At 43.6% G+C, this 27,340-nt stretch overlaps 2 protein-coding genes across 2 annotated transcripts in view; both read right to left on the bottom strand.

Annotated features, from left to right (window-relative positions):
• Positions 1–296: 296 nt before the first annotated feature.
• Positions 297–12,473, bottom strand: LOC306796956 (uncharacterized protein). Its single transcript, XM_079296053.1, has 3 exons — positions 12,326–12,473; positions 5,501–5,553; positions 297–2,337 (listed from the first exon to the last, which is right to left on the bottom strand). The coding sequence occupies exons 2-3, from the start codon at positions 5,530–5,532 to the stop codon at positions 1,596–1,598; spliced, it is 774 nt and encodes a 257-aa protein (XP_079152179.1). The 5' UTR covers positions 5,533–5,553; positions 12,326–12,473; the 3' UTR covers positions 297–1,595.
• A 4,018-nt stretch (positions 12,474–16,491) lies between these two features.
• nwd2 (NACHT and WD repeat domain containing 2) overlaps positions 16,492–27,340 on the bottom strand; it is a gene marked incomplete at its 5' end in the record, with an annotated part of 36,790 nt that continues 25,941 nt past the window's right edge. The window contains 2 exons of the mRNA XM_079295686.1: positions 16,492–23,051; positions 25,808–26,397. Coding sequence (XP_079151812.1) covers positions 19,161–23,051; positions 25,808–26,397 — 4,481 coding nt within the window. The 3' untranslated portion in view covers positions 16,492–19,160. The remainder of the gene's footprint in view (positions 23,052–25,807; positions 26,398–27,340) is intronic.

Here is a 27,340-nt window from a genome sequence, read left to right as displayed (position 1 = left end):
GATCGGGATTTTATTTCTTTTTCAGTCACAGCTGTTGTGGATGTTTCCAAGGTGCTCGGTGGTTCGGGCAAAAAGGCCCCGAGGTGTTCATTAGCCGAGGCACCGAAGGCCCCCGGACGCCTCTCGCCGAGGCTGTGTTTGCTGCGATGGCGAGGGCGTAAAGTCCCACAGCGATCGCACACGTTTATGAAGAGGCAGGAAGGGAAATTAGGTGTCATGCAGAATCGCAGCATCTCTGAGAGGCTCCATGTGCTTGTTGCAAATGACACACAGCTAAAAAAAGGCTTTAAGAAAAGGGATTTATTGAAGAAACAAGTGAACAATTGAACCAGTTTAAAGGACACACAAGCATTCAAAGCAGTGACATTTCACAATAGAACCGCTACAAGTAATAGATTTGCTCGCATGGGTGAAGTAAGGTTCAACTTTGGCAAACTGTGACCTGCAGATTTGCACCTTTGACCGTTGAGCAAGGCATAAAATGACCAATTTGACTTTCTAAAATACGTGACCCCCCCCTAAAGCTTGCACAGCAGCGTGGCTAATGTCAGCTGACTCGCTAATAGCCGTCTCTATTTCTTTCCGTGTCGTCTTAAAACTCTTTTCTGAAATCCACATGAGAATGAAGAACTACACACACCAGTACACAAAGTACCTCACAGCGCACATTTTTGAAAATACATTCCTTTATTTTACAATACAAAGATAATAACTATAATGATTTGGCAGGGGCAATAAATGAGTGAAAAGGTGGGCGCCGCAGTGAAAGTTCTTCAGAACTTCACTGAGAGTCACGGTGTATTTAGCGTTAACACACTCGTTTTCTTTGCACCGGCTAGCCTCAATTAGTCCGTTATAAGGCACATAAGCAAGCTGCTGATTGAACTAATGTCATGGGCGAGACTGGAAGCACAAAGCCTGACCTGTGAAATCGGTGCTGGAAGGGTGCATTGACGGCCCCTGTGTGGTTCAATCACCAATGATTTTACCTCAACTGGTGTGGTGAAGGTCAAAGTTCAGCTGTGGATGAACAACTAAGATATCAGTGAAATGTACAGGTGGCTGTTTATAGTTGTATCCTTTGGTGACGTGCTGACGATTCTAAATGTGCATAGATCTTGTGAGATACCATTCACGGTTTAGTTACTACAGAAAGAAAGAGAGTCGTCAGTGTACATGTGTCTGATGATGTGTTGTGTAAACATACAATATTCATTCTGTTTTATCCCGATGAAATCAACGATGACACATTCAGTTATAAATAAGGAACGCTCCCGCGTTCCTGCTCCGAACAACAACGTCCGGTTTCCCCTCCAACGATAAAACAAAAGCGACAACATAAATAACAAACAGAAGACAAGATAGAGACAAGAACATGGGTATAAAAAAAATATACAGACGCGATGAGCATTTCCTCTCTCGTGAAGAGACAACGAGCTACGGCAAGGACTGTGAGTTCACAAAGGAAATATTGCCTCTCTTTCAAGTTCAAAAATAGATCTTTACTTTTCATTTTCTTTTAGCAGTTTTCCTTCATTCATTCCATTTCCTGATTAAAAACACCGGAGGCAGTTTTTTTTTTTTTTTTGGTTCCGTCACTCGCTGTCCTCCCCGGCGGTGGCGGCCTCCATAGCAGCAATAGCCTCCGCCACCATGGAGTCCGTAACTCTCTGCTCCTCCTTCTCCTCGTCCTCGCCCTTCATCACCGAGATGCCGCTCTCGCCAGTGGAAACGTCCGGGTTCTTCGGGAGTCTGCGCTCGTCCCTGGTGTCGGCCGAAGACATGCTGGTGGTGCTGGTGTGGATCTCCACTGACAGGACGCTGCCCTCGTCCCCCGTGTCGCACTGGTACTCCGGCGTCCCCCCCACGCCCTCGTCTATCTCGTCCGCCGACAGGCCTTCGGTGCCGATCGCCCACTCGTGCCTCGCCGTGCTGCTGCCCCGCTCGCCGTCGCCCCCGTGGTTCACGTAGTCCCGTAGTTCGGGGTAAACCGGCACCTGGCTCGGCCCTCTGTCCTGAATCCCCCATCTCGGTCCCAGACCTACCGGCTGGATGATGTACAGGCCTCCGTCTGCGGGTGGCGCGCTCCCCTGCGTGTTCGGCTCCTTGGCAAGTGGAGGAGCGGCGTGCAGCCGGTGGTTGACGTGGTTGTTGTCCACCTCGAATTTCAGCGTGCTGCCGTTGGACCGGCTGTAGCCCAGGTTGTTGAAGCCCTGCATCTGGTCGCCGGGGCCTCCGAGCTGGTGGTTGCTGGGGAGGTGGTGGGGCCGGTAGAGCGAGCCGGCCGCAGAGTCGGTCTTAATCACGTCCACCGTCTCAGAGGGGTCGTAGATGTAGCTGTGAAGAGACGGCAAAGAGGATTGAGATGGATTTGCAATATCTTTTTCTACACTTGACTATTTGATTTCCTGGATCAGTGTCTGTCCGTCTCACTGGGCTCCAGGAGTCGGATGTTCCCATGACTCATCAATAAAACAACACCCTCAGATAGTGTACACACCGACGGCAACGAGGATACTTCCTCGTGCGGTCGATGCCCCCTTTCTAAATGCCAATGTTTGGTCTAAGGTCTAGCCGTGGCTGTAGTGGTTGTTTGCACTGCTCGTGTGAATGTCAGATATATTATGCAGACAGTTGTTGAAAGAAGGAGAGAAAAGTGGATATGGAGGTGAACTCAGGCCCTCTGACTGCACTCTCCTCACTCCCACTCTGGGTTCAAATGTTTTTTAAATACTCACTTCTGCTCTCTGATGCTGTGGCGTGTGTCGTTGCCGTCTCCTGGCTCTGGCTCCGCGCTTCTCACAAAGATATTCATGTCATTAAAACATTTCGGAAAAAAAAGAGGCAGAATCCTCTGTTAATGAGGTCAACTTAAGGATTCGTTGATGAGAGTGGCATCGATCTTCTGATCGAGCCAACTCTTGCAATGCAGACGAGCTCTTTTTCCACATTTAACAGCAGACTACTCTTGGATGCTATCTTATTCAGCGTGATAATAATAACGTTTTTTGTACGGAGGAAGCTGATGACACTGGATCGTCCCCGAGGCTCATCGATTTTGACCTGGATTTTCTGTCCTGTTTCCTGCTGTGAGAAGACACTCATCAGCATAAATGACAGTCACAAGGTCTTCACAAAAATACCTCTGATGATGGAAACCGAAGGGACCAAAACAAAACGGGTCGCTGATTATGTGCCATGTCTGTCAAAGTAAGAAAAACAAAAACAATAAATGCTAATAAATTCACTTTTTCTTTTTTTTTTCAAAAAATAATGAACCCTAGTTATGCCACATAGTTCAGCTCATTAGCATGAGTGACAAACACTGATTGCAAAAAAAAGGGGGGACATGTCCCCCTGCAAACCAGCACGAAAACAGTCCATCCTCAATCAGAATAAGGAAACGCGCCGCTGATGGATTACTCGGCATCGGCGTTAGATCTGCTCGCTCCTCACGCTGAGTCTTCTGCTGTGTGAATCACAGGCCGCCGTGTACAAAGATACGAGCCAGAGATCTGCCGATGTCCCGTTCCTTGTAGGATGGTCGATAAAGGCCTGAGACTAATTAATGCTCATTTAAGCCCCGACACCTTAAATAGCCCCCTTGTGGAGGCTGTAATGACTGCCTGAAAACCCCATTTTGGAGGATTTTCTTAAAAGGGTATATAAGCACAAGATCACACACAGATGCGCGTTCATTTGTTTTTTTCTCCTCCACCCTCTCTCTCGCCATCTCCCGCCTCGCCAGCTGCAGAGAAGCACCTCTCTCGCTCACCCTGCGCCCTTCGCTCCGTCTCCCTTCACAGTGAGAAAGCTGAGAAAATGAATGGTTTCCATTTCTCTCGCTCCCGGGCCACTGTGCCATGGTGAAATTTGAGGCATGGCTTTCAGGTGTTTTACAAAAAATGAGACCAATGATTTTTGAAAAAAAAGCCGGACAAAAGAGAGAAAATGAAACTGTATTTTCATCCACGCCAGGGGGTCGTGCTTTCTTTCCCCCCAAGCTATTTTCAAAGAACAGACTTAAACTTCTTTAAACAACAGACACCAAAATAAGGCAGCCAAAATGTGTGAAATCAAATGACTTCTATACCTCGATAGAAGCAGCATCTATTTTAATACCAGGACTAGTTTTGCATTCGAGTAGATGCTGCCGTCGGGATTCCCTTCCTGCGGCGTTTTGTTTAAGCTGAAGAGGTTCTTTGTGAAGCAGCACCGCCATCCTGGTAGAAGCCGTGATTTGCATGTTTTAACTGTGATGGTGCACCAGACAAGATGCTGTTTAGGTCAACTCACTTCTTGTGCTATACGCAGATTTAAGCAGATTGGTTGAAATATATTTCAGTGCCTATGGATTGTGACAACAATAAAATGTATTGTTTTATTTTATCACAAACATATTTACCAGTTTTCAAAATAAATCAGCCTGAAGTTGCTTGGAATGTGTGTGTCAGGCTACCGAGGCCGCACTTTTGACCCAGTAACCTACAGGCCCACGCTGCCAAACCCCAAACACACCTAAGCCCAGAAATGTGACACTGCAGACAATTAGGGAGGTATGTATGTATGTGTGTGTGTGTGTGTGTGTGTGTGTGTCACAAGCATTCACATGTGTGTGAGCGGGAGTGTGGAGGGGGATTACGACTCTGGTATGCGTGTAGCGCGCCCTTTCATTAATCTGCAATCAAAATCTCATTTCCCCGGCCCTGTTCCGTCTCCTAGTTCACCTCAAACAGCACAATGATGTCGGGCCCTGACTACGACGCCTCGTAGGCTTTAATGAATAGACAGCCCTGAGAGGAAGTACAGTAACCAGGGGTGATGGCTATTGGCATATTGACTCACAGTTTGTACAAAGAGCCCACGTGAGACTGAGAGTACAGACATATTATAAATGGGCCGCTCACTGTCTGCACGGAACAAGACGTGAAATCGTTACGTGGGGAAGGAAGACGTCTGAATTGGCACTGTGGAGATCTGCAGCGAGGGGCGATGACTGAGGAGGAGGACTGCGGTCCTATCCGATGAATTAGTGCTTAAAATATGAGTCGATTCATTTGAACGATCGTTGGCTGAGAGGAAAACATTTTTCAAACAGTCTGCGTCCTTGCTTTGAGCTGAATGCTGACGTCAGCATGCTAATATGCTCACAATAACAAAGCGAAGATACTGATAAGCAGTAGTAATGTTTTTTAAATTTAGCGTGTTAGCATGCTAACATGCAGTACAGCTGAGGCCGATGATGAATGTAGTTTGGATCGGGTATCGGTGACATGATGCTTGACTTATTAACAATGCAGTAAATCTATGTGTTTATATCTTATAGTTAGTTTTACAAAGTTGGTAAAGCAAAGTGTAAGTCAGGCACCATGTTGCATTGCACACAGTGAGGAATACAGCGTATTAATTAAAGAACCGACTTCGTTAAATCACTGAAAACAAGTGATTGTCTCCCAAGAAGGGTCTAGAAACAAACAAACAGGAAGAGGTGATGACTCACCTTTTCATCATCCTGCAGCATTGGCACCCCATTTGGCCAGCTGTGTCGTGGAGCTGTGGAGGGACATTAACAGAGACGTTAAACTTTAATCGCACAGAAACCCTTTTTTCGACTGAACACACACACACAAAATGTAAAGCGGCAACTCTTCTGTGGCACACATTGTGTTCAGCGGGTGTCACTTTCCCATCAATGTGCGAGTCGATCTCATCGAGGAAAGGTGATGGTTAGCCGCAGCCGCTGGTACGCCGACACACACACACACACTTCGACAAGAGTCCGAGACCTCTGACACCACCTCTGACATGCGAGTGTGTGTTTTTTTTTTTAAATGTGCGCTCTCAATCAAAGATTCCTCCTCATCAGTCAAGTTCTGGCTTTGCCCTTGGTCCTGACGGTATTTGGACACGAGGATGAAAACTCTGCCTGCCTGCAGCACCGATAAAGATGTTATTGCCATCCATCACTGTTGTGTGTGTGTGTGTGTGTATTGTAGGGTGTGTGTGTCTACGTGCGGGATGGGAGTGACCTTTTCTCTCCTGGTGGTGTGCTTCTCTGGGCTTTGGCATTTCATTGCCTGGGTAAATAATTAATCGCCGAGTCTTGAACGGGTTTGTCTGCGGGCGAAGGAGAAGGAGCGAGCGACAAAGATAGAGGACACAGTATCTCTTTGTGGAATAAAAAGCAAAGGATGTGTGCCCACGAGACAAAACGGCTTCTGCTCTCAACCTTGGATCTGTGACCCTGCAGGCCTTGGCTTTACCTTTCAGCTGGATCTTTGAGCAGAATGGGATGAGTGGTATAGGGTCATCTCATTACAAATGATGCTCAAAGGAAAAGCAAAGAAAATGGATAAAACAGGGACATTGTTCTTACACATTTATTTTAAACGAAACCATCTTTTGCTCTAAATGCTCCACCTGCAGCTCTGATTCGGAGTGAAGGCCCGCATGTCTGATTAAGACATATCAGGCTTTGGCAACGCAGGCAATGCTTTTCGTGGGATTTGTTGACAATAAGAGAAATTCGGACACGGGAAAAACTCAAGAGCCCGATCCCCTCGTCTGCGAGTCTCCTCTATTCACTCGTCGTCCTTCACAGAAGCCATCTCTTGTGATTTGAGGTGAGCCAGACTGTAACCGAGCTGACGCGCAACATTCACAGCTACTCCTGGAAAAGACGAGAGGGGGCGTACCGATGGCAAGTGCAATTCAGAGAGGCACCGGCGGGTTCAACGGGCTGTGCTTTAAATAGAGGAAGCCTGTTTTACACTCTATTGCACCGGCAAGCACCCACCCAGCTGAAGTGTCCCTTGTCTTCCAGGACGGGGGGCCAAGAGAGGAGGTGATTTCCCAGCGGGCATTGGGAGCTATAACATTAATGGGCCGTTGTATTAGTCCCGGAAGAAGTCGCTATCTGCTGACTTTTACTATTACTCGTGACTCGGTCAATAATCACCAGCTCTCAATCCTCTGATCCCTCACGCTAATTTCAATTTGGCACTATGTTCTCACTACAGATAAAGGAAAAACACTGACGGCCCATGGATTATGTGTTGTGACTGGGAGACAAACGGCTCAATTAAGCAATAACGTACTTCATGTTAAACCACTCACTCCACATATTTCTTAATAAAATGATCAAATGTGGTCACACGAAAGTTAGAGGCGCACAAATGAAAGCAGATCCTCCCGCCTGCCTGTAAATGGGGCGTGGTGGCTGCTGCTCGATTATTTCTGGCTGTAGAGAAGCTGAACATTTTATAACACAAACCGAGAACAAACACAAAAAAGTAGCACTAAGATCTGCCATCTGTGATAATTTATTTCCCAAAATTAGGGGCGAATTTGCAATTTTATTTGGCCATATTTGCCTCAAAACGTCTATTAATTGTACTGACAAGACCACTGAAAGCAAATATTAAGAGATAAGCCATCGAGAGTAAAAGACAAAATGGCACAAAGTTGATCTTTCCGAGAGTATTCACCCCTGCGGTCCAACCCCATGACTTTCCCTCTCACGTGTCAAATCATGGGAATATATGTTGAGGACGCTTTGTTGAGGCTGAAAGTCTCGAACGCAAGGTTAAGGCCAATAGAAACTGAACGTGGCAATCAATTTGTGGCAGCAATGTGATGAATAGAAGACTATTTAATATTTAAAACACTCTCCTTCATCTCACATACGTCTGTAAACTCCATGGAACTGGCTTATAAACGACACAAAGTCAACATCTGTTCCAACACACCGTCAGACAGGCTGACAAATAGCTTGTGCCTCCTGTGTCGGAAAACAAGCTGGTTTGCATCGGAGTTGGGTTGCAAATTTGCAATGCAAAGCGCCGTCTCTGGGTTGCCTGAGCGTGGGGCAGGGTGACTGTAGTGCTGACCGGCCTCGGGGGCCGAACCTGCTTCTGCTGCTGGTTCAGCAGAAGCAGGTCGTGGCCACGCAGAGGAGAACTGGTCCCGCGGCGCCGTTTTAGCTCAACGGCCTCCGAGCAACGAGCGCCCATGAGTAACTGTAGCTATAGTCGCAACTCAGTGGCATTACAAGTCAAAGACAACTCCCAAGAACTCCGCCTGAAGAAAATGACAACATGACCGAGGAGGCGGGCTGATGCCGTGGCCACGCTGTTTGCAGAGTAAATAGCGATAGATACACATGAGAGAAGTGGGGAAACCAGTGTGGTGTGTTTTAGGGTTAATCTTTGGGATTCGGGATTACCACGTGGCCGTAAAAGTCAGATGCAAAATCGTAGCTGCGACTTTAAAAGACCCAAATCTGAGACTTGAACCTGACCCGAGAAATCTGCTGATCATTTTCCTGATTAAGCAATTGACGGTTTTGTAGATGACGTCTTTAAATAGCTCGCTTTGCCCGACCAACAGTCATAATCTAAAACATACTCTGTGTATGATCACACGAGACCAAGAAAAAGCATCAAATTCTCCCACCGTCGGCCATTTTTCCCCCACAAATGACCCACAGCAGCCGACTCACAAGATTCACACCAGAAACATCCAAACGACCAATCACGTCGCTCCCCTGTAGACTCTCCAAAGTCACGATGAGATCAAGGATTCAATCTGTGCATCAAATGACGATCGTTCATTCCGATATTGCCCATTGTTGGCCGACAATAACAGCGCATTATCTGCTCCCTGTGCCGGTCAATACATCATATACGGCTCCTGATTCTTTTTTACGACAGGAGAGATCGGAGGACGATCGCTGAAGGGGAGAGATATTTTCAGCGCCGGCAGCTTGGCTGGGCTCCCATTTCATTTTTTTTGTTCCTGCTTTCAGAGTTTTCCTCCAGAGTAAATTGAAACATTTCATCTCGGAGAAACAGGTGCAATAAAAGTGAGATTGCTGTGGCGTGTCCCCTAAAAGTGGAACTGGATTGAAATCCCGGGGATACCCGTGGAACTGACAGCCTGATTGCTGCAGGTGGAAAATTTCATCCGGAAAGATACGGCTTGAGATAATTCTTCCTCTGGATGGAGTCCAGAGGAAATTACTGTTACCTGTGAAGAGTTTTGTATGAAAACTGGAGTTGTTGTGTGGGGGAGGAGTGGTATTTCCATTGAAACACTTCTGATATACATCTCCCTGAGATGGTCCTCCTTCATATCATTTATATCTGGCCACCCACTGGGCCGGACTGTGTGTGTGTGTGTGTGTGTGTGAAGGGACGGTGAGAAGGGAGATCGTGTTCATGTGGACATGGGAGGGGTGAGGTGATGAAAAAGTGGGCTAACCGGTCTGAGATCCATCCGACTGTCTGTTGTTTTTGCACCTGAACGCAGCCTGTGCCGACACATTGTGTCACAACCCAAATTTCAGCAGCAGCCACCTTTTTTTTTCCCACCACAAATCATCTCATCCGATTCCCAGCATGCATCAGGTCTCAGGGTGGAATGAGTGTGGGTCTGCATTCAGACAGGAAGTGTGTGTGAACGAGAGGCAAACATCCATCGAGCTGCTCCGACAGACGCCCAGAGGAGGAATATACTGGCAGTTGATGATTTTAACATGTGATAAAAAATACTTGGAAGAATTGCCATTAAAAAAAGTTTTTAGCTTCTAAATTGTGAATATTTGGTCGTTTTCTTCGTGTTCGGTGACAAATAACAGAATGTTTTGGGCTTAAGATTCTGATACCACGCTCTGGTACACTGTGATAGGATATCTTTGACAATTGACCAACCAAATTGATTAATCAGCATAATAACAGAAAATGAAAACAATCTTTAGCTGCAGCCATAATGACATGTTTCGAAGAACAAATGTCACAGAGGGGGGAAAAAACACTCGCTTTGGAGCATTGAGTCTAAACTTTGAAAAATACATCTTCAAGTGAAGATGTTTAAATGCAGGAAGCGATTAGTATCAGCCAATTCTAATTTAATCTCAACATGGAACCTTGTTTTTGTGACATACCTTTTCTTTCCTCCTGGTGCTCGAATCAAACAATCACATTCCATCGGGCTGCAGAAGGCTCTTATCTCACATATGTGCACATGAACAGTAAGTAAAAAGGAGAAGAAAGAAAGCAAAGCTATTTATCCACAGAAGTCCCCAGCGACCAGCGTGACCCTCTGCTGAGAGAGAGAACCGCAGCATTCGATAAGGTGGTCGATTTAGGCCTCTTATCGGCTCCGAAGGCTTTTAAAAAATCCAGCATGAAAAATGTCAATAAAGGAAAAAAACCCGGCACTGTCTCACCCACTGCTGCTTTATCCGGATTTTTAATAACCTGCATATAGAGTCGATGAGATAACCTTCCACGCCTGATAACGCTTCCCATGAAAGAGCTCGGACCTATTCGTGTGAGTGACGGTGTTGTGCAACTTTTTTTCAATTTGCGGCTCGCACAAAGAAACACTGTTCAGTATCTTTGTCTTTAAACAGAAGGGAACGGAAATAAAGTCAGAAGAAGACTTTTGATTTGACTGTCGGATACGTGACGAGTAAACCTGGCGGGATTATGCAAATTGAACCATGGGGAAGTTGTCACGTGCGACCAATTTATATATATATATATATATATATATAAATATATATATATATAAATATATATATATATAAATATATATATATAAATATATATATATATAAATATATATATATATATATATATATATATATATATATAAATATATATATATATATAAATATATATATATATAAATATATATATATAAATATATATATATATATATAAATATATATATATATATATATATATATTTATATATATATATATATATATATATATATATATATATATATATATATTTATATATATATAAAAAAAATATATATATATATATATATTTATATATATATATATATATATATCAGCCCTTGTTAGAGATCGATCTACGGCCACCACTGTTGTTTTATTCAAACTAGTCGATTTGTACGTTTTCGGGGGGTCAATCTCGTGACACGTTATTGATCAGCTGCGCCAACATTTTTGTCTGGAATGTCAAAATAACCTCCTTTGATTTCAGGCGATGTCACGAGGCCAAGTGTGCGTTGTTTCTGTGGGCGTGATATGATGGATCCAAACGCACTCCTCAGACGGCCTTGGGCTGCAGTTTGATGAAAACAAGTCCTGTCTCCTCTCCAGCACCCTGCAGCCCACACTTATCAATAGCCCCTCCGCCTTCCTCTGTCTCTCACACTGCAAACAGACCTGCTGTGCCTCTGTTCCCACAGCACTGAGCTCCATTCTCATATTTACATCCTGCTTCAGGCCGAGTCATCCTGCGGGAGCAGAGCAAACTAGACCTTGGGCAAATATTATTTGCATACGCTTTTAATGACTCGTTTTGTCTAACAGGCTTGGACACACGGGCCACGTTTTCCACGAAAGTCCAGTCAATGGGTTCGGCAAAACCGTGTTGTACAAATCAAGTGTGTTGGGTTCAGTGGGGCTACGTGTTGCATGTGCAAACAAAGCCCAAGGCCGTGTACATGAGCGCTGGTTAACTGATTCGAGACCACTCCTCCACCTCCTCCACTCCATCCCAACAAAGAACAAATGTCCCCAATAACAGCCCCCTCCACTCACTCATTAACTTCACCTGCCCGAGCACGAGCCGTGTGCTCAGGGTGGGATGGAAAGTTTCAGAAATAGACATTACATCCTATAAGATCCACAAACATTGATTTGGCAAATATTCCGGCGATCGGTTATTCGTTTGAGTCACTTTTTAAGGAAAAATTACAAACTTTTGCTGCTCCCAGCTTTATAAATGTTTTTTTTTAGCTTTATATTATTATAAATTGAATATCTTTGGGTTTTCTGGAGCGTAACTTGGACTTTTTTCGCAATTTTTCATTCAAATCACTGAATTAAATGATCTGCGAAGAAATCAATGAATAACTTACACATTGCGGGTATCTCACAGGTCAATTTCTGTGAATCATTATTCAACTCCACACGTGTATTTATTCAATTGTTTGAGTAAATATCTTTTGCCTTCACGTGCAACAGGTGTACAACAGGTGTACCGACACATCTCCATTGTTCGTACAACACCTGGAGGTTAACCGAATACTTTGCGTGTTTATTTACTGTCCTTGTAACTACCTTTTAATTGTAAAATATCGTGAAGTGTTTGTGGTATTTCTTTGCTTTTCAACGCCATATGGTTGACATCACTACTCGACGTTCACCTGTTGCTGTGAGCAGTCGAAGCTGTGTTTAATAAAGCATTAACAACACTTTTTTACAATCTTTAAAGTTAATTAAGAGCATTATGTTGCATTTAAACGAGCCAGAAAGAATAGCAAATAGTTGTTTCAACCTACCTGTTGCGCTAAGCGAAGGTGTGGCACTTTGCCCCAGGTATCAGAAATGCACGGATAACTTCAGCTGTCATTTAAGTTGTCTCTCTTCCGGTCCGGAGTAGAAATTAGAAATGCACGCGAAAAAGTAGCGGCTCCATAAAACATCTTCAGCGAGATATGATTTCCTTCCTTTTGGGTTGAGTTGTTGTGGAGAAGAGTCCCCCCCCCCCCCCCCCCCCCTCGGAGACAGTCCCATGTCTGCTGTTTGAACAGCGTCTAATGGTTGTTAACCTGGGAGAGACTGGTGGACCAGTGTCAGGCTGCACATGGTGGACCGCAACGGTTTCCTGTTAAAACTTTCAAAATAAAACTTATGAACCCTGACAAAAAGTAGCCTACTTTATTTACAATATGTATCTATTGTAGTTTACGAAACTACGCAGTGGAGGGATTTTAGATTTACTTTACTCGAGTATTTACATTTTCAGACTACTTTATACTTTCACTCCATTTCAGAAGCAATTGTTTTACTTTTTAATCCACTACATTTATTTGATAGCTTAAGTTCCGATAGTTATTTGCAGATTTAGATTACTAAAACACAACAAGATAAACTAATATATTATATAATGTATTGCATAGATTGCCGTAAAATACCCAGACATCAGTTGAAATAAACCCCACTTTAAAAGCTGCTTAACAAGTAAAAAGAGGACAAAGTAGTTAAAACACAATAAATAAAATAAAAGTACCAATTTTATATGTGTATGACAAACATTTGTAGTGTACACACACAACCTGAGAAGGGGGGTTGCTTACTTTTAAGACATCACAAATAAAACAGTTGGGAACCTCCCTGTAAACATGAACCTATGAAGGTTTTATAAGAATGAGGTTTCTAAACAAGCAGCTCGGCATGAATTGCCTTCTAAATGATGAATGTCTGTCGAACAATTATGATAATTACCATCTGGGGGTCATAATTTACCCACATGGATATTTACAGAACACCAGCAAGATACTGCGTGAGGCTTGACTTCCTGTCATGACTTTTCAAATTGAAACCAGTTTGACTCAGCTTAACCTGACCAACCTCTTCTCGGTTGATCATATGACTTGGATGCGATTAGAGTGGAATCACCCCTTAACACACAAGTTGGCTTCAACCCAGAAAAGGAAGAAAAAAAGAGAAAAGTCCCTGAGACTGACACGAACTCCACTGTATGAATTATTTTACATAAAATAACTTTGAAGCTGAACAATGCATTCTTTTGCTGTTTTTTATGACTTCATATTACTTCCCTGAGGGTGACACAAAACTGAAGAACCGGTTTGAGTGTTTACAGATGCACAGGGCATACCGTTTTTATTTGGCACTGCCTCATGAAGATGTTCCTAATGATAACATAAATGCAGTGTATGGGTTCAAGAGGATTATAGTTTTTGGCGCCATCTTGCTTTGAGTTGAGCATAAAGACTGCTTTTACTCCGCTGCTTTCTCCTTTTTTACATTTTTCGTTTTGCATCAACCCTCTTGTGAAAGAATGAAAGACAAAGGAAAGCGAGTTGCCAAAATATCATACGGACCAATTGAATAGTTTAACATTTCATGAAATACACTTACTCGCTTTGCTGAAGAGGGAGATAAGAAGATACCTCTCTTATCCGTCTGTAGAATTTGAACAGCCAGGAGACTGTTAGCTTAGCATGAAAACACACAACCTCCCATAAAACCACATCTTGCTGCTTTTACACTTCAGGTTTTTTTTTACAGATCAAATAAAGAGATGTTAATTATTCTGTTAATAAGGGAGCAGATTTTAAAACCCATTTGGGCTTGGGGTGTCACTGATAGGTATTTTGAGTGTAATTCATTTCCCTCCAAAAAAAGAGAAACCGCACAACAAACAAAGTAAAAGATGAATTTGACTTCTAGCGTGAATATCATTCACGAAGCTATCGATGATGTTGTTTCCATGAATACGTTTGGCCGTAACAATCTTGCAGTGAAAATCTGACATTGTGACAACCCTACTTTGGAATGTGCCAGGCCAGTTGTTTCCCCCTGCTTCTAGTTTTTATGCTAAGCTACATGCTAATCGCCTCCTGCCTGCAGCATCAAATTTGCCACACATGAGAGTGGTATCAATCGAACTCTGGGCAAGAAAGCGAAGAAGCATATTCACATGGTCATGGAATTCCAGATCGTGAAATGTCCTTTTGTTTTGGGAACTCTCAGGAGGTTCTCGCCTACGTTGGCTTAAAAGTTTACCTCCATCTGCTGATGATCGCAACTAAACAGCTCCTGAATAGACTGTGCGGTTCGAATATACTTTGAGCTTGCTAAAGAAATCTTTACAATGACAACAACAAAAAAAGATTATTCAGGGTTTCAGAGAAAGGTTAACTTTGTCGTGTTGACCTTTTCTCCAACTCAGATAACAAGAAGTCATTTGAATATTTATCTCGGGTATACATGACCTCAGACTTAATGCTCGCCATCTTTGTCATTTTAATGATCCTTCATACCAAAAGGCGATAACGTCGATTCATGTCAAACATTGCTGAATATCCTTATTGTTGGGCTTCAGCAGTGACTTTGGTATGTAGTACTGAGTCGTTCCTCGACTGCCTTTAAAATACTCTCATTGTCTAAAATCTAAAGAGAAAGAAAAGCACTTCATTGTATTGATTTACTGATCAGTAAAGAACATCACATTGGATTAAACATTTGTGCAAGAGAGTTTAACTTCCATTGTCTGTTGCCTTCACCATGTTTCATTTCCTCCTCTGTCCTGAGCGTTGACGTGAGAAAAACAACAAATTCAGCAGCGAGCGGACGCTGTGATCTCTTCTATCTCCGACAAACAGCTCCCGCTGTTCACCTGAAATCCAAATACAGAGCAAAGAAGCCTTCATGTATCGGCGTCTCTCCTCAGCGTGATTCAGAAGAACTAGGTCGGGGCTTGTTGTGTAGTTATCTCTCCAAACTGGGGTCTAGTGTTGAGGCAATGGGGGGGGGGGGAATGTGGGGGAAGAATAGAAGATAAAAAGGATGAAATGAGCCACGATTGCTTCTCAGGGACTGGGTTTGTTGTAACTCACCTCACGTAAGCTTCGTCTTTGATCAGCCTAGAATTGGTGTGATTTCCCCCTGTGCAAACATCCCATATTTAGGAAAAATTTTTTTGCTTCGACTTAAATTCCAGCTGCCCGTAAGGTAAAAATGTGACGTCGTGGCTGGTTTATCTGGCCTGCCAGAGAGTGGGAGCGGGAGAACTAAGGGTGACTCATAGGCATCCCCATTACTGAAAATACACGTTACAGTAGAAATAATGCAAGGATGACAAAAGGAGCGCCCTGGCTTATAAAGAGTAAACACAGCTGACAATGAAGAGGCTATTATAGGGCTCAGTAAATAAGAGGCAATGTCAAACTGTACCAACTGTAGGACCAACACACACACACACACATCCACACACACTATGACCTGTGGAGACCTCCTGTTCAACAAACAAGTGGTGTAATTATATGCCTGTGTGGCGCTGCAGGTGGAATGTGCTCGCGATAGTCAAGCCCTAGTTGTCATAAGGACTGGAAGCAGCCCCAATAGCCAACAGACATGAGCTCACCATCATTACAATCCCGTCACCGCTACGGACCTGATGTTGCCATGGAGACAGGACACACACGGACACACTCGCGCACACGCACACACTGATTGGCTTCGAGTGACACCACTGGGAAATTAAAATGGTTGCCCAAAACAACAGGGTTTTATTGGCCAGTCCCAGCTTGATCCTGGATGTGTTGGCCTTGCAAGTTTGCGTGTGTGTGTGTGTGTGTGTGTGTGTGTGTGATTGGCGCAGGGCACAGTACAGGTGCACTGTGCACATGCATCGCCTAATTATAATGACAATGTCAGCCAGTGTTGGAGAAATATTCACCACGCTTGTCTGGCATGCGGCATCAAGCGCAGAAGAGCAATTACAGGCCTATCAAATCATTTTCCAGCTCTGTTGTGAGTGTGTGTGTGTGTGTGAGGCTGTCAACACTGTCAGTGTTTTCTGATTCTGGGAAACAACCCCCCCCCCCCCCCCCCCAGCATGCTCTGCGATTTAACTTAAAAAGCAGACGCGCGATCTTGTCGCAGTCCCTTTTTCACAGTGAAAAAGCCTGAGGCGGTGGAGTGGAGGCAAAAAGTGAACCATTTTATTACGTTAAAATGCTTCATACAAACGATGCATACACACTAGTTTCATATTGCTTCAGACATAAGTTTCTTTTCTGTTTGAATTCCAGTTAAACAACTCTGTAACAAAATGTAAGTACAACATTTATGAAAATATAAATCTCTAAACAGTCAGTCCTGACAATACAAAGAATACAATAGAAACATTCATTATACCAGTGTGTCAACTATGAGTTGCAAACATGTAAGTTATTAAAAGTCATTCAAGTTACTTAACATACAATAATACCGTTAACTGGCTTCCATATGGACACATTCAAATATACTCTGAAACTGGCATTCCAATATATTTTTGAAACATAATCACAGTAGAACACTGAAACAATTTGTTAACACTATCATTACAGTACAAGCCTCAGAAAACAAATGAGACAGTCAAAAGAAACACAAACTACATTTGGGACTTTGGCAATTACTAATATCTTTTTTTTTTTTTCCAATTAAAAAATTAAGTTGTCGGGAAATAAAACGTTTAAAGCTTGATGCTGCTACCCGGTTTGAAATTATCCAAGGGCCATCATCTCAACAGTTCAAAACTAGTAAACAAACAATAAGATGGAATAGCCCTTGAAAAGTACACGTCAAAGTGTAAGTGTGTGGTTTTCAATCATGCCTTGCCGAGCGTTTTGGGTTATTACAGACATGCTTAAAAAAGCAATCACGGTACCTGCAAGGTACTCTTTGTCAGCAGATTGTCAGCACACCAGATCTAAACAGCTTCTATTTCAGCCTGTCATGATGTTTACCACAGTCACATTTCTATGGGCTCACATAAGGGTCAAAAAGATTGAGAGATATCACCCGTGTAACCACTGTGAATATGTAAGGAAAACCATTTTTATTTTGTAGAAATAATAATAATGTCTCAATCAAATTTGTGCAAAAATAATATCGACAGTGAGGTAACTCAAAAGACTCACATTGAACAGCTCTTGTGTGATCTGGGTACAGATGTGAAGCAGAAAGTACAAGTAAACGTACAAAAAGAAAAAAGTGTTTTGGTCATGTGAAAGTTTTATACTGGTAACTTCAATGTGGATTCATCGAACAGTTTTCTGCTTTGAACACTTTAAACCAGACAGTCTCAAATTATTTCTCTCACTACTTTTTCCCCCCTACACATTCACAAGATTGAATTTTCCATGCAAAGTTTATTTTCTCTCACAGGTTTACAAAAGCTGATACACAACCGAAGATCTTGGAATTATTTCTAAACATCATTTCACAAGCACAAAACCTTATTGGCCTTTATTTGATCCCATGTATTTCCAAAGGTCCTTTGCGGTCAGGTGTTAAGATGACAGCATCTTTAATTTTGTATTGATACCAGGCAAATATATATATATATATATATATATATATATATATATATAGAAAGAGACTGTAGCATTTCGAGTGAGTTAACTGTAGACCATAAGTACCAGGGTGGCCTTGTGTATTTTTGAAGGCATATCCAGTACCTATTTTAAGACAACTCTAGATCACGTTAAACAATTTACACAATGTTTCATGTAAATAAATATAATAATTTCTCACAAACCACTGATAAAGTGCTTCCATCTACTCTCTAAACCGCTAAATATATTCACATGAGCAAGTTGTTTCAGTGAAACATTGGGCTAATCACTTTATTAACCTTTATTCTACTGACACATTTGAACAAACTCCACGAAACCTAAAGCAATTACACTGGTTAAGGCGTGAAAGTGTATGGTGCTATGCTACACTGTATGCTCAATAGTGGTGTTTCCCCTTAAAACAAACAGCACACAGACGGATGGAACTGCAGGTAAATTCACACCAAATCTCCGTGAACTGCTCCAAGAAATTTCTACAACTGTCACTGCGAAGAGCAATGCCATTGATCTCTCGTGGTGTTGACTGGATTTCGGTACACTGATTGTTTAGATTTAACATCAATGCAAGTATTGTGTAACTGTGTGTGTGTACTGTGTTTACAAATTCCCTGCATTTTCGTGAATCTTGTAATCTGCACATAAAGAACATTTCAATTCCAGGCACTCACTTTGATTGCATTAAGCACAACATAACATTTTTAAGGAGTTGCACAAATTGCAGCAGCCATAAAGGGATATGTACATATGTTCATAGTTCTTCCTTTTTTTCTACAGTACCGACTGATGTTGATACAAACATAAATCTACTCTTCGACATTATGGCTTAATGTGCACAATGTAAATAAAAGATAGTGTACAATGAAAGTGGCTAAGATCACTGGAATGGCTTTGAAAATGTTTGACCAAGACATTTGAATAATAACTTTGTTCTTCAAATGCAAAAGGACACATAATGGCAAACTAATACTCACAGAATTTACATTTCTCTTCTTTTCAAAAACAGTGTTTTTCTAACAGTCTTCGTGTGTAAAACAAAGAGAATCTGTATCATAAGTTGGAAGTAAGTCATACATAATTTGAGTGCAGCGTTTAAACGGTCAGCCCATTAACTACCCAGAGGGCTGACATCTGCAGCTGAATCACGTGGCTGTAAACAAGAATCAACTGCAACCCCAGAGATTCAAAACTTTGTCACCTCTCCCCACCCGCCTCGCCTAACTCCACCTGCTACTCTGATCTCCACCTATCACTGCAGCAATTCAGTCTTTTTTGTAGGTGTGGTCGACTCGCCCTCACCAGAGTCAGACACGTTGATAGGGCTGTCCCTGGAGAAGACCTCGGTTGACTCCCTCCAAGTGCAGTCGGCAACGGTCTTAAAGGAATGGTTGCCACATTTGGGCCGCACCTTTTGCGAGGCATTGTTGACAATCTGTCGGCTGTTGGAGGTGGCTATCTTTATCTTGAGGGCAGCATCCACACGATCCACTACTGTGTATGTGCCGATGCTGCCGTCCTCGAAGCCAATGATGATGTTTAGTGCTCGCTGAGAGAGAGACAGGCAAGTGGGCGTCTTGTACAGGGAGCATGTGCCGATGCTCTTGCCATCAGCAAGGCGCATCACGATCAGATTGGACACTACACCGGCCTCATCGTCTTCATCGCAGCTCCGGAAACAGACATACACTAGATAACGTCCATCTCTTGATAATTTCTGACGCCAAATTATACCAGCAGCATGGACAAGCCTCAGCTTCCCGCTGTGAAGATCCAGGACATTAATATTATCATCACCTTTGGACACAATTCCTACTTTTCCATTGGGCGAGATCTGGAAGTCCTCGAGATTTTTGAGGAAATTGGTTGGCAGCTGGACTCGCCTGCAAACTGACTCATCTGCCACATTCCAGATGAAGACGGTCTCTGTGGATGTGATGAACACCACACAGTCAGGGCAGTCAGGAATGAGCTTGAAGTTGACAATAGTAATGCCATCGTCACAGACAAACTTCTTGGATACGCTGCCTGACCACAGGCTGACAGCGAGGAGCTTGTTTTTGGAGCTTCCCACAAGGAACGTATTTGCTGTGGTGATCAGTGCATTCTGGAGGGTGACCAAAATGTTGCACACTTTGTGCCCAGTCCCCAGCCTCCACACTCTGGAGGCGTTCTGCTCGCAGAGAGACACCACAAATTGGTCATTGTGGGTGATTAGCAGCTGTGATATTTTCTGTCCATTGATGCGAAAGATGTTTTCTCCAGTGGTGGTTTGCCAGATGTACTGACTGGACTTGTCATCTGATGTCACCATGAGATCCCCTGAGGACGTTAGGACACAGTTCTCCACTATGCCCTCGTGCTTAAAGACTGTTTCAATAAAGCCAGTGCCGAAGTTCCACTTGTGGACAGCTTCCGAACCGTCCATGGTAAACACATAATCCTCTCTGCCGGACAGCTGCAAGGTCTGGATCTTCTTGCCTGTTTTGTCAATATTAGACATGGCGGTGATGATATCAATGTCCCAAACAGACAGCACGCCACTGCTGGCAACAGAAAGGAGCAGGTTGTGGTGGGTTGATTTAATGAGTTTGACGATAGCCCCTGAGATCTCAATCAGGCTAGCCATGCACTGTCCACTGTCCCTCCTCCAGACAAAGATGGAGGAGGTGTTCTCCATGGAGGCCACAATGCTTTGTCCATTCTTGGAGAGAACAGCAGCCACAAAGCGTTCAGTGCGTTTGGCTTTGAACTTCTCTACCATTTTCCATACTTTTGTGTCCAGAACCTCGATACTTCTGGCCTTACAAATAAGAATGGAGCGCTGGTCTTCAGATAACTCTATGCCCACCACTTCACTGTCATCCCCTCTACAATCGTAATCCTCCATCAGACGTGGGTTGGTGATCTCTTTGGTGTTCCATACTGACAAACTGCCTTCATTGTCAACCATCACCATTTGGCTAAGGGTGTCCAGAATTAGAATGGACTTTACGAATCCCCCAGAAAACTCAGAGGTCACAGTGGCCAACTTGTCCCCATTTCCCAGATGAAAGATGGATGCAGTGTTGAGGTACTGGCCACAGAAGGCGTACATGCCATCTGGAGAGCACTGGACACAAGTCACCTCATACCAGCAATGAAACTGGTAGAGAGGCCAACCGTAGAGTAGGTCAATAACGTTGACTTCTTTACTAGCCTCAAGCCAAGCCAAAGCATGGTGGGTGGACAAAGTAAAACCATTGATAAAGGCCACTCCACCAGTGACACCACCTTGCTTGGACCCCTTGATTTCAACCTCAGATAAAAGGCAGGACTTATGATTATCATAGATGAGCAATGTGTTTTTGGTTGTGGCCACGACCAGATACTTTTCATCAGTGGTTAGCCTGATTCCAAGCACAACGGATTTGGCTGTGTCGATCTGTCTTTGAAGTTGTCTACTCTCGACATCCCAGGTGCTGACAGACCCATCTTCGAGGGCTACAAGGACTATGTTTGGGGCTAGAGTGGGCACGATCTCCACAATCTGCATGTAGCTAGAGCACAGAGGAAGCCTCTCTGGACTGTAGGTGACATCCATAGAGGAGTGGAGAGGCACAATGGAGCAGTACTTCGGCCCATCTTTGTCACACTCCAGAAGGAGGTGTCTGAGTTTGGGGAGGGAGGTGACAACCGGCAGAAGCCTTTGCTGCAGTTCTGCAGACAGTGACGCTGGGTTTTTCAGCACTTTTACTTTGATGCTACGGAGAGTGGTGGCCAGGAACTTCAGTTCTTTCTCTTGGGTGTAGCTGTAAGCTAGGTCAATGTCTGTTACAGCCTTTTCAAACTGGCCAATCTTGATCATTGTGTACAGCCAGCTGAAGTTCATGATAACACCAAACATGAGGTCATCAGTGCGCCCACTCCTGGTAAGGTGGTACACCAGCTCTGTCATCTTCCTATGGTTGACAAAGAAAATGTCCGGCTCCAAAAGATTGCACTGGAACACCCAAGGCTGCTCTGGAGTCTGTCTGTCATAGGAGTACTTGTCAGAGGACGTTTTCTCATGGGACTGGTGGGGGTTTTTGTGATGAGATATATTCAGGGAAGTGAAGTGGTTGTTATCGTAAGTGAAGATCTTCTTCCTGCCTCCTGACCATGCCCCCAGGAAGTACTCAGCTAGGAGGCTGTGCATTTGATGGACGTCCTCCTCGTTGCTGAGATACAACTTCTGGGCAATGAGATGCAGGTGTCTGTTGGCCCAAACCATCAAGGTGACGTTACGTACCTGACGTTCCACCAGATAACCATCCAGCTCCTCTTTAAGCCTTGCAACCAAATCATAAGAGATCCTCAAGGGGTTTTTGAGGTAAGTTGCCACAATGACATCACCAAGAACTATATTATCAAGGGACAGAATGTCTTCCAGCTCGACCTCAGTTAGCCCAGCTTTGGCCATGGTGATGTACCCTAATGCTCGGAAGACAAATCGTTGTCCCAACTTGTTCTCCACTGAGTAAAAGAGCTGTTCTATGCTTTCGTGCACTGTGGAGCACAGGGACCTGTCGTCCACATCTTTGTGAGACCTCCAATGAACTACTTCTCTGTAGATGAGGTTGACAAACATTGGCAATGTACACTTGGCAAGTGCCTCATTGACATATATCTGTTGGCCTGAGGTGACCTTTCTCTTCACCCCAAGCAACTGCTGTTTTAATGTTTGGCTGCAGACCTTGCGGTCCCTCTGGATTAATTCCACATAATACCCCTCATCATGGATGAGCTGTCGAAGTTTCTGCAGGATGCCGTGTTTATTGGGCAACGTTGAGACTACAATGCGGACTGTCCGAGGCAGATGTATGGGGAGCCACCACAGCTTGCGAACTTCGTCCGCATCGGTGAGCTGCTCCAGGGCATCCAGGACAATGACCAAAGGCCGGTGGAATGAAGATTCCCCTAGAAGGTTGATCAGAAGCTCCTTCATCTCCTGGATCTTGTTAGGCAAAAAGTGAATCAGGCAGCGGTAGTTTATTGCAATCTGTTCACATATGCTCTGGAGGAGAGTGCGTAGGTCTGTGGAGAGCAGGCTGGAGCCAATAAAACGGACAATAACAACTGGGTCGGTTTCAGGGCCCATCTCTTGCTGCAGCCATGTGTAGGCCTGAAAAAAAAAGCATTCAGAGATGATTTTTAGAATATGTAGAGTGCAATTTTTTGTTAAAATTGCTTTAAATAGTCCACATTAGAATAGCACATATGATTGTTACATAAGACTATAAACTGGGAATCTGAAAAATAGAAATAAAAAATAGAGAACATTTTCAGACATTTGTTAAAATTGACTGTGAGTAAACTGTACTTGTATTTTGCTCGGTTTGGTCAAACAACTAGAATGATCAAAGCTCTACAGTGAAGCTCGAGGGGCCGAAGTAATTGTTGTTCTAACAGTACGAGGCAGGGCTGATTAGCACCGCAAGGAAGAGAGGTTTCATACATTTTACCTTATGACAGTGTGTGTGCTGAACATTTCTGTTGTTAGACATTTAAAAATGTGCAAATCTCAGTAATGTTGGCCTCAGATGCTCTCAAAGTAATTCTTACATAGATTTAATTCATAAATTAATAATTTCTTCAATCATGAGAAACATTCGATGAATGAGCACTACTCCCATTTGTTTAGGCTTCGTTGACATTATAATTCCGTTCATGAATTCATTAAATGGTACCAGCTGAGATTTGGGGAGACATTAAGATGGTTTTTTGACACATTTAGGGCAATAGTGATGATGCCTGCTCCACATTCAGCTGTTTGTATGCGTGAGAGACGGGGGAAGAAAGAGAGAGCGACACAGAATCTGTAAGTAGATCATTTGCAATTATCTGTGTGTGTGGCTGAATTTATATAACTGAAATACAATTAGTCAGCCTGATTGACTTTCATAAATTGGTATATTTTTATAGCCATTGTTTGTAGTTAGTAATGTAGATTGAAGGTTCACAGGTTATGCGCACAAATTAAAGTTAACAATATTTGTACACTTTTTTCTGCCCGATGACACGATATGTACATATTACAACAGGCGTTTCTTAAATACTAAAAACAAAAACAGGACACAATATTACCTGTACTACGACATAAAAGATTAATAAGGATGACTCTGTGTCTTTGCTTCTGAGTTTACACATATCTGCTTCACATAAGGCTGTGGATGGTATTTATTGCATTACATGAAGGATCTGGTATGGTCTGAGCTCAAAAGTGAGAAGATAAAACAAACAGGTTGGTGTGAATTACAATCTGTGGACTCAAGCACACAGTTTATGGCGCAGTGGCCCCAGACCACTTCACCCGTGGAATTGTTTGGACAGCACATCGCCTCTTTTAGTCTCACCCAAATCTAATAACGTCCCTTTCTCCTTCAAACACCAAGGCTTTCAAACTATTGTTCTTTCTGTCTGAACTTGCTGCAACTAACTGGCTGGGGATTAACACACAGGACGATATGCTGGTGAGAAACTTCAGCCAACTGCAGAAAACTACAATTATCATAGTAAAGCTGTGTTATCAACATCCAACATCTAAACTACATCTTCTGGTTCTGGAAGCAAGTATTTTATGATTTAGGTCCTTTTTTCTCTTTTTTTTGGGACTAAAGTAGTCAGTGCAGTTTCACATGTAAAATTGGAGAGACCAGTCACAGACTGTATTGGTGTAATAGGGTTGTATGATAAATCAGGAGGTGAATCTGTGTGGGCAGTAATATGTGTGGTAGTACAAAATGTGATACAATCGTTTGCATAATTTCAATGAAAATCGTATTTATTTATTCGAGCCGAAACAGACAATTTATTTCTAATTACCAGTCAATTAAACAAATGACGGACAGAACTGATATCTAGCTTTTTGTGCATTCCTAAAAACCTTTCTGATGATTTTTGATCCCTTTTTTGTTTACAAAAACTCGTTTATACTTGAGGAAATAGATTGACTGCCAAAATGGTTAAAAGGATGCTTTTGAAAGATCCACCTGGTATTAAAAACGAGAAAGAACAAAGAAGTTTAAGGCACGAAAATCAGGACAGGCTCTAAAAAAAAGGAGGTTTAACTCCCCTGACAACTAGAAACTAGACACATGGTCCTGTTACTTAATCCTTGTCCGTGTTCTCTAACACACCTCCTCGATCACTAAGCTCGGCTTTATGAGAGTGCGTCTGTACATTCTGTGTTGTTTCTACTTTCATCCGTACGGCCACGTGGTCATCTTTAACACTGGAGGCTTTGATCGTTGCTGCATTGCTGTTATTGTACCTTGTAACATTTAATGAACCTGGATGACATGAATGTGTCAATGTGACGTTTATCACAAAGGGTTTGGACAGCAGCGGTAGATCTGCGGGTTTGGGGCCGTGTGATCTTGGCTACGGCGTGATCCTAATGTACCCGGGCAGCCAGATGGCACACACAAAAGCCAGAGACCGAACAGAAAACACAGATCTACACAACGCACGGCACATTTGCTTTGAGAAACAAATGTACACATGCTTGGCAGAAATATTTACAGATGCTCACACACAAAGCAAAGCAAACCCGTGAAGTCATATGTGGATGCACAGTGCACACGATCGCACGGCCCGACAGGAAACCATAGACGTGTGCACGGCAGTGTGCTGTCTTTTGGCAGACGCGCAGATGGTCAAAGCGAGCGTTTGATGAGAAAAGATGAACAGTTGCACGCCCCCTCATACTCCGCGGTACAAAGATGGACACATGCTCAGATCAGACAGACAAGAGGAGCGCAAGCGTGAACGCACTGCGAGAGCCGGCATGAAGTGAGGGAGAAGGAGGGCCGGGGGATCACACGAAAAGGAGAAAGATAACACCATCGTTTCCAAAACATTCTGCCCGTCATGTCTCACCTGTTTGGCCACCTCGGACAGCAGCAGTGTCTTCCCAGTGCAAGGTCCCCCGTACACCACCAGAGGGCTCATTCTGCTCCCCTTGGAGGGCAGAAGGTACTCTTGTATGTAATCCAACGACTCGGTCTTGAACTGGTAGAGTTCGGCGTAGCTTTTACAGAGCGACAGGTGCTGCAGGATCTCGTCGTACAGCGGGTCCGTCTCCGTGCCCAAGTTCTGCTGGACGGTGGCTTGAATGATATCCACTATGTCCTCGTAGAACTGTTTACACAGACCCTCCACATAGTTGCTCTCCACTTCTTGGGAGTAGCCCAACTTCATGTCGCAGTGGGTGACCGAAGAGTAGACCCGGAGGTTGGAGGCGGCGACGACTGTGGGGATGAACTCGTCCCGTATCTTCAGAAGGCGTTCGTAGGATTCCTGGTTGCGCATGACGCGATCGCCGCCGACCACGATGTCCATGTAGCGGGTCATGTCAGGGATTTTGGCGAAGCGGTCGAAGTTGGCGATCTTGCGAATGTAGCAGACGCATTTCCTGAGAAAGGCAGGCGTTTGTTTCCCAAGGGCAAAGTCTAATTCGTCCTCCAAGGCTGAAATAAGAGAGAAATACAACTTAAGACGTCGTCCTCGACTTCTCCATCTGTAATAACGTTTGAAAACTCAGCGTTGTGTTTTGACTTAATGGCCGATAAGGACCACCTCTGGTTTATGATGTATAACTTTCAAAGATAAACGTCTTACAGATGTAAGATTTCGATTTCTTTCAGGAGCAGAGCCGAATGGACTTTGGAAGCCTTTAGCCTCCGATTAGATCGTTTTCTCTTGAGCCTTATCTTAGAGGAATCAAAGCTGATAAACTCACATAAGCCAGCACTGCTGAACTGTATCACCGGCTCCCCAACAACAACAAAGAGCCGGCTGACTGAAATTCCGCCAGCATCTCCTGTGTAGTTCAGCTCACATGGTAGCTTACTAATTAGGTGGGAGCGAGAAAAGTTACAAAAGGAAAGTTCCAGGAGACGGCACAACTTCCTCAAAGCGCTGCTGAAAGCCCAATTAGAGTGTATAAAAAGTGCAGTTTCCTGACACAAAGGAGGGGCTTCCTTTTTCATGTGAAATTATAAAACTTGCAATTCTTCAATGAGCTTATTCTTTATTTCCTTCCATGAAAAAAAACGCTACATCTTGTGCCTGCTCTATCAGAACAGGGCCAGGCCTGTTCTGATAGACCTGTCATTGGACTCAGATGGAATATTGCTGAGAGATCATCCACCACAGTGACCGTCTGAGAAAAAGAGATGAAAGATGAATTCAACGCTGTCCAAACAATTCAGTAATAACTGTGTGATTCCTCTGTGGAGTCTGTTACAGACGGGAGCAATCAAACCTCGCAGAGTGAAAGTAAACAGTGGGAGGAATCGTTGAAATGTCACACTTTTAGCTTTTACGCCAGCAGAGGTATCAAAACCTGAAGATACCTTTTGTTTTCTTACTCTATTCTCTGTTTTGATGTTTGATCTTAAATAAGAATTT

This window comes from Melanostigma gelatinosum (assembly GCF_949748355.1).
Source record: "Melanostigma gelatinosum genome assembly, chromosome: 23".
Taxonomy (NCBI): Eukaryota; Metazoa; Chordata; class Actinopteri; order Perciformes; family Zoarcidae; genus Melanostigma; species Melanostigma gelatinosum.
Note: the sequence above shows the minus strand (reverse complement) of the source record. Positions and strands in the feature narration are given on the sequence as shown.